Source organism: Ptychodera flava, chromosome 2, assembly GCF_041260155.1.
Source record: "Ptychodera flava strain L36383 chromosome 2, AS_Pfla_20210202, whole genome shotgun sequence".
NCBI classification, from domain to species: Eukaryota; Metazoa; Hemichordata; class Enteropneusta; family Ptychoderidae; genus Ptychodera; species Ptychodera flava.
The window spans coordinates 51,032,646-51,041,225 of record NC_091929.1 but is presented as its reverse complement, the minus strand read 5'-3'; the positions used below and the strand labels follow the sequence as shown (position 1 = coordinate 51,041,225).

The 8,580-nt window shown below is 37.3% G+C and overlaps 1 protein-coding gene across 1 annotated transcript; it reads left to right on the top strand.

The window, feature by feature from the left end:
- Positions 1–225: 225 nt before the first annotated feature.
- On the top strand, positions 226–594 carry LOC139150849 (uncharacterized). Its single transcript, XM_070723266.1, has one exon. The coding sequence runs from the start codon at positions 226–228 to the stop codon at positions 592–594; it is 369 nt and encodes a 122-aa protein (XP_070579367.1).
- Positions 595–8,580: the final 7,986 nt, after the last annotated feature.

Below are 8,580 nucleotides of genomic sequence, written 5' to 3'. Positions count from 1 at the left end.
CACTCAAATCTAAAGCCATCACAACAGTGTATTCAAGCTACAAAGAAAGCAAACAGCATGTTGGGACTAATCAAGAGAACAATGACACTGAAATCTAAAGATATTATGTTGCACTTATACAAACATCTCGTTAGGCCACGGTTAGAGTACTCCATCCAAGCATGGTCCCCCTGGCTTCAAAAAGACATTGCAAACCTAGAAAAAATACAGCGTCGTGCTACTAAGATGATCCCAGAATTGCGCAACGTGAGCTATCAACAGAGACTAAACCAGTTAGGCTTGACAACACTAGAAGAGAGACGAACCAGAGGCGATATGATAGAGACTTTCAAGATTATGAACAACTATGACAGTATCAATTTATCACTTAAACCAGCCACCTCATCAGTAACACGCGGACACAACTACAAGCTCAGCAAACCAACTGTCAAGCTAGACACCAGGAAATATTTCTTTGTATCCAGGATTGTAGATAAATGGAATAGCCTGCCTGCCACCGTTGTTAATGCCAAGTCAGTGAACGCTTTTAAACATCAATACGACCGTCTGCACAATGGTCCTAAAGGGATGTCATTATCCAGACCGGATATCTAATCCCTCAACTGAACTGAAACTGAACTGAACTGAACTAAAGAAGTCCATTCACACTAAGCACAAACTGTACACGAATGTTATTCTTAGTCAGCACAAACCATGCACAGTTTCACATTACAATGCTTACAGAAATATCCTCACCAGTGTTCTAAGAAAAGCAAAGCAGAATTATTATGCAAATTTATTCACTGTAAATCAGGGCAACAAAATGTGGAATGTTGTGAATGATCTCCTGGGTAAGAAACGTAGTCCTGATAAACTGCCAGATGACTTGAAGGTATTTGCTAATGGTAATGTAAAACACGTACAGACCAGCTGATGTGGTTCAGAATTTTAATGATTTTTCGTTAGCATTGGTGAAGATTTAGCGCGCAATATTCCACAAACTTCAAAAAATTTTCATGATTATCTTGGCAAACCCCTCAAGCATTCTTTTTTTCTTAAACCTGTCATAGCTGCTGATATTTATAAGATTTTAGCTACACTGGACAGCAAGAAGGCTTGTGGGTGGGATAATTTACCTCCGCGGCTGCTTATCGACGCAGCCAGTATTATTTCTCAACCTTGGCCCATATTGTCAACGTTTCTTTTTCAACTGGTGTATTCCTAGTCATTTAAAGATTGCAAAAGTTACACCCATTTTTAAGAAAGGAGATAGCGATTTTGTTGTAAATTATAGACCTGTATCAATATTGCCCATTTTTAGCAAAGTAATTGAAAAATTTATCATTGGGCAAATTATTTTGTATCTTGATAAATTTAACATTCTGTACAATCATCAATATGGGTTCAGAAAGAAACACAGTACTAAGCTTATAATGATAAATTTTACTAATTATCTTTTGCAAGAAATTGATAAAGGAAATTCGACTTTAGGGGTGTTTATTGACTTTAGCAAAGCATTTGATAACATAAATCATTCTATTTTTTGTCGAAACTTGAACATTATGGTTTTAGAGGGCTCTGCCAGCAGTGGACAAAAAGCTACCTTACGGACCGTTCCCAACTTTTTTATTCAAATGGCTAGTCATCGGAAAGGTCCCCTATCCGTCATGGTGTCCCTCAGGGGTCGGTTTTAGGACCCACTCTTTTTCTAAATGTACATAATGATCTTCCAAATTCATCCACGTTTTTTGATTTTCGTTTGTTTGCAGATGATTCAAACCTGTTTCACACTTATTCAGCTGCTGAATGCATAGACCTCACAAATGTTTCACATCATTTAGACGATGTTCAGTATGGTGTCACGCAAACAAATTAACTATAAATAGGGGAAAGACCAATTTTAGTGTATTTAGAGGACGTCAGACGAAATTAAATGTGTGTGGCTCTGTCTCAATCAGTGTGTGAGCACATTGTGGAGGCTGACGTAGTTTTATTTGTTGGTATTTTGATAAATAAACATCTTTCTTGGTCTGACCATATTGATAAAGTAAATAAGATCATTAGGAAGAAATGTGGTATTTTGTTTAGGCTGAGACACATCCTACCACTACACATTCAGTTGTTATTTTATAATGCATTTATACTTCCTCACATAAGTTATGGTATCGAGATTTGGGGTAATACCTCCCCACGCACTTGCATTGTATTTTGACAGCTCAGAAGATGATTGTTCGAACAATACTTTTTTGAAAAACAGACAGACCACTCGGCACCATTATTTATCCAGCTCAACATCCTAGACATTTTCAAGCTTCACAAATTGTCCCTTGGCACTTTTATTCATAGTCTTATTCATCAAAAGTCACCACACTCTATAGCAGACTATTTCAGTGATTATAAGCATGAACATAATACTAGAATGAGCCTTCAGACGCACCTTCGACCATATCATGCTAAGTCAAATCCAGGTCACTTTGCCATTTCTTTTTCAGGTGCACGTGCAAATGTATGGAATAATATTCCAGTTCGTATTAGACAAATTGTCTCACTGTACAAATTTAGGCAATATTTCAAACGCCATCTTTTGATTGGATTCTGTGACAGCTATGTAGCTTTTGTTTGATAGACACCTTGCATGTTTTCCATAAGCTTTTGTTTTGGTTTGTTGTTTGTTGTAAATTATTTTTTATTTCTTAGGCCTAAATGTATTCATTTTGTGAGCCCTCGTTATGTATTTTTTCACCACGATTTTCACATGTTGGGGTTCAGGCTCGACTAGCTACTAACTATATCCTGTTTCCCCTTTGCCCAGATCATTTTTGACTTATTCAAACTTGTTGCCGTCTTTGATATTGTATGTAACTTTTCTGGGTAAATAAATAAAAAATAAATAATATAAAGTGGCAAAATAATACACTTTCCCCAGCTTGAAGAAAAATGTCAGTAACATAAATTCTATTTAAAAGCTTATTTAGAATATAATGAGTTACAGTAAATTTTGTGCTGATGTATAAAATTCTCTGTTTGTGCTTCATTTTTCTTCAAATTTTGAATAGTTTCTAAGATTTTTTAATCTGTAATGAGGGCTTTCAAATAACCATCATCTATGACAACCTGCTTTCCGTAATCTAACAGATATGTTTGCTGATGATTTGGATTGCTTTCATCGGGTTCATTTCCTCCTTCGTCACTTACATTAAACAAAGTAGAACAGTACGTGTTCTAGGAATATCTGTCGGTGTCTTCTTGCAAGATTTCTTCCGTATTTGACCACTCAAAGAATGTTCACTATTAAATTGACATCATGTGCTGATTTTCGGGCTAGTATTTTGCATATTTTTTCAATATGCTGCCTTTTCTCTGTAATTTTTTGTGAATTCGTTTCTGGCTTTTGAACGTATATAATAGCTAGGTCTCCACTGAAACTTAAATGTCCTTCTCTCTGCATTCTTGATCAAACCATTTAGCCTGTTTTCGATGAACATAACACATTTTGTGAATTGAATAGGATGAACATGTGTGCAATTGCGCCCGCTTCTTTAAGAATAGCGGTCAATTTTTTCAACAGTTACTCACGATTTACGTCAGAGTCAAGCAAAGTAAGTAATTCTTGTAACTAATCTATCACCAATTGCGTTAATATAAATCTCGATATAAATTCCGTGTTCTTTCTGTCTGTTTATAACTATCTTTGAAATACGTCCACTCCGAACAGACGGAGACTGACCTTCTGATGTGTTATAATTTAAAAAAAGACATGTCACCGGGAAATGACCAGAGTCGTCAATTACTATTATTTCAAAATGTGAAATTGGCGGTACAAATCCCGTGATAATCAACCGTACTTCTGCCTCGACTGGCTATATACGTATAATCGCACCTTCGTCATCGCCGATTACTCTTCCACTTAGAAATTGTACGCTTACTGAACAACAGACCAAAATTATTTACCACCAGTGATTTTTTTCGGTATGTAAAAATCATCGTGTGCGTCCCTCCCAATAATCTCCTTTATATTATATTATCTAGATGCAACTATCACACTCTTCAATAATTTGCGGGTTTTATGGTAATATTATGGGTTTCCCTTGTGTTAGGACGGTGTAGATAATCTTTACATAGTTTATAGATCATAGGTGAACACATGGTCAGAGATACAAGCATTTCATACCACTAAGACTGACCATTCTTTCAAAGATATTTTGTTTCTCATTAAAATTGTCATATATTATATGAGTGCACTGGGATGGCGGAATGGAGGAGATTGGAAAAGCGCTCATCATTTGTTTGTTATGAATATGTTTGATGAAAGGTTGACATGAGCTACCATTTAGAGACAGGTAATTATTATCTGCGGAAAAACACTATTCAAGTGAGACTGACATTCAAGCAAAGCATTGTACTCATTATGTAAAACTCACTGTTAAGAATGTATCGTTTGTGAATTGTACTATATTTGTTGTTGGGGATGTCATGTCATTCCAAAAATACATCATGTCACGTCACGTATTTAACTTTTTATTGAGTATCCCATTCGCAGAGATGTCGCTGTCATTAGGAGAAAACATGGTTTAGGGTTTCTTATACTGTTGTGTATCGAAGGGATATTTTGAACTATTTACCATCGTATATTTTCCACTGCATACAAAAGAGTTTCCCTTCTGTAAGTTTACGCCGCTGGTAAATGTCGTCATACGAAATAGCCGAATAAATTACAAACAAAGACCTTGTGGTAACAGTTGCTAACTATTAAACCGGACGCGATATTGGCTCAAATGTCAGCTAGCTTTTAGGCCTTGGCAGCAAGAAAATTTTCGACGACAATAATAACTGGTTAAATGGCAGGTCAACGGGGTCGTCATTAATATGTCGATCGTATACATTATATCGCGTACCTTGTTGAGATACGAAAACGCATATCACAGAAATTCGTGACAGTTTAAAGTATCCATCAGTCGCGTTGCATATCGGATGCTAAAAGTAACTGTTTCATTTTTCCGATGCTTTTAAGGTGATGATAAAGTCAATGCAAGTACGTTAGTGTAGGAATAAGTTGTAAATAAAGGCAGACTAAGAAAGGATAAGATATAACTGGGTATGGTGTGGTATAATATGACAGGATTGGGTCCAGTTCGGTTGGGTAGCACAGAATAAAATGGATCCAAATGAAAAGGAATGGAGTAGTATGGCATAAAAAAGACTAGATTAGATCAGGATCGGCCATACTTTGCTACAAAAACTATACTAGACCAGAATATAGTAGACCGGACTAGACTACACTAGACTTGACTAGACTGGAATCAATTTAGTGTGAGGAATTTGCGAATATTTGTATGTTACTGTGCATTTCTGAAATTTTGTCGTTGATATGCTTGTGCCTATGAAGAAATTTACAATGGCATATCGTAACAAAACAATGTTGTATAATTTAAAATAAAATATTGAAAATGTCTGACAAACAAGAACAAAACTGCACTTATTACCTACCAGCGCTATCGTCCCCGTTTTCATATTGTTCGTTATTTTCTGTGGGCAGAGAAGAAATTTTGTTATTTTCAGCGGGCGGGGAGAAACTTTTTGAGAGTTGGTATGGGACAATACGTAGATGGATGGGAAAGCCGTGCCTGATAGACCTTGAGGGGAGAAGCGTCTAACTAAGCTTAGAGGGCAGCAATGTTTCAAGGTATACTGCTAGCTGCTCGCAATCTAGCATTGTTGTGCGTTGATCTGTGTTGCCTAGTGGGTATCTATTGAGCAATTGGGAATTTCAGTAGTTTGGAAAGGGCAGTGGAGAGCCTGAATTGTTGTGGGGAGTGGGAAGCGGGCAGACCATAGGTACTTATTGGGCGGCAGTGGGAATCCAAATTCAATGGATGGGCATATTTTCCGTGCATGCCAGTGGGAGGGTAGTTACGAACAGCTCTACTTTCCCCTCCAAATTTCAGGACAAGGTCACCAACACTTTACTTACACATTAATCTCAATTAGACACATGAATCTAATTTTACAACGAGAACACTTATGAGTGGCAAGCTATTAAGATATATAACTAATTACAAAACTTCATAAATTATGCAAAAAAGATATTCATTAACTTGACACTGCTCAGTGTTTCACGTGACAATAAGATGTTTGTCAATATCTGTAGGAGGTTCCATCAAATTTTGTGTAGGAATGTAAGAATTATATCACTATTTACAAATGTTCACTAAATATGCAAATGAGCACATAATTTACATGACACTCACAGTATCATCACAAAGATTGTCATCTGTGAAAAGTTTCATGAAATTTTGTGCATTATTTGTTGATATATGACGACACTGTCATTACTGTCTCCATAGAAATCCATTATATGAAATAAAATATATTTCATAACTTCATTAATATGCAAGCCACACTAACCCAAATCTAATCAGTTCTTGCAATTAGTATATGCTACTTTTCTTCCAAATCTGATTTGAATTCGTTCAGGCGTTTAAGTTATAAATAAACCAGACAGACAGACAGACACACACACTGGGACAGACAGGCAGACATCGCTACGACATTAGCTCACGTGTGGGAACATGTGAACTAAAAATCTGTAGAGGGCGCCCTCTGTCTTCATCGCACTCTCGGTGCAGCTCTCAGGATCCGGGCACTGTGTGGAAAGCCGACAATGACAGATTAGCTGTGCAAGTTTCCATACACTTGTGTACATTAATTAATGATTCAAGACAAACATGACACAGGCGACTTCAATTTTACTGATATTTGCTGGCCGAAAGAATATGATTGACTTTTCAGGATTATCAGGTAGATTTTGGCTAACTGCATTCATTAATTCTTTTTAAATGTCTCGCTACGAGACAGGCTAAAAATAGGACGTATGCGAAGAGACACTGCGGGAAAGTCTACGTTAAAGAACTGTCATATTTCTTATTGTTCACTTTAATTAAGCCTTGTTTAAAAAAAGCCGAGAAAAATTACAAAACAGACAAAAGACAAGTACACTACAATACAGAACAATATTAAGAAATCACTAAAGACCCTAAAGTTAAAGTTTCAAGTTTGTACAAAGATACCAGGTACGTGACCACAGTGCGTATTGATATGGTATGTAGATGGGTCTGGTTTTGCCGTCCGACCCACATACCCAGGCATAATTTCGAGCTACAGCACTGAACTACTTGTGACTGTATCCATGACGAAAGTTCAGAAGCCAGCGCACGGCCCAAGGTATTGGCGTCGTTTATGTCGGCGTGGCATACTAGTCTTCTTAACCAACGAGGAAGAGCAAGGGTCTCTGCCAGAAGAAACATCATTGGCTACCGGCTGAATGCCCCTATGATGAAAAATGGCCTCTGGGTCACAGGGACCGAGAGCTTGTCTACCATCAGTGGTTACCCAAGCTGTGGTGGATTTTCAACCGAACATTTGCTTTCAAAATCAATTGCAACGCAGGCTTGGTTTGTTTGAGTAATAAATACCCCGATTGAGCAGGTAAAGCAGGAGACCTTCATGATGGAATGTGGTCACTGACCTAAATATTTGCACCCGTACTCACTAAAATAGAGGAAAAACATTTCACAGCAGTGATCTGTGACGGCTTACATATGGCATAGTGTATTTCAATCACGCATGGAAACTAAGGTGTTGAGTCATACAGAGCGAAAAATGTGCCCTTTTTATATAGCGAAAAGAGAACGTCTTTTCAGAGTTGCGAAAATAATAGCAGAAGCTGTTTCAGCATATAAATCAGCTTTGTATTTCCATTGAATACCGAACGGGTCTATGCATCTATGCACAATTGCTCGTTTTAGTCTCCCTGTATAATGAATGAACCATCTGGTCAATTAACTTGTAAAGCTGAATACACCAGTTGTTCTGTTTATATCTTAGCTTGAAAAGTTCGTGGGAAAAACAAGTCATGCACACTAATACTCGCTACTCTTTTATTGGGCGCATAGGGTTGTAAAAGCAAATCGTCGAAGTTAATGTGAGGAAAATGCAAACAAACAAACAGTTGCTACTGCTTAAACCTTTACTTGTAAAGCAGTCCCTCACATGATAAAACTTTGACATTTTTACGAGGAATGGCATACATGTCGCCGAAGCTAATGGACAGTGTTTGAGATAACAGTGAATAAGAAAGCCAAAAACTGTATTTCCGATGGTCGAGTTTACGTCTAAGGATATGCTATCAGCACTCAGATAGGTCCAACGTGTCAGTGAAGTAAATTCTTAGCCGCCTTGAGGGCCATTTACATCCACCCCTCAGTGAATTTTGACTCGTCCAATCCTACTGCTTAGATACAGATATTACATTACACAGTAAACAATTTGAATATTTCCCTCGAACCTGAAACTGCAACTTAGGGAGTGTTAAGTTATCATAGCCGGGCCGGAAGGGGTTAAACTTAAATATGAAAACTGCAAAGGGGTGGGTCGTGTATTTTTCGAATAGCAAAGAGGGGGTCACTCTATTTTAATAAGTATCAATCCCGTAAAAAAGCTGTTTCAAAAAATATTCTGGGATATAAAAATGATTGCATGATTTCAATCTCTGAAGTCATTCAAATGTAAATCTGAAGAAAGTTATAATTTTCTGTCACAAAA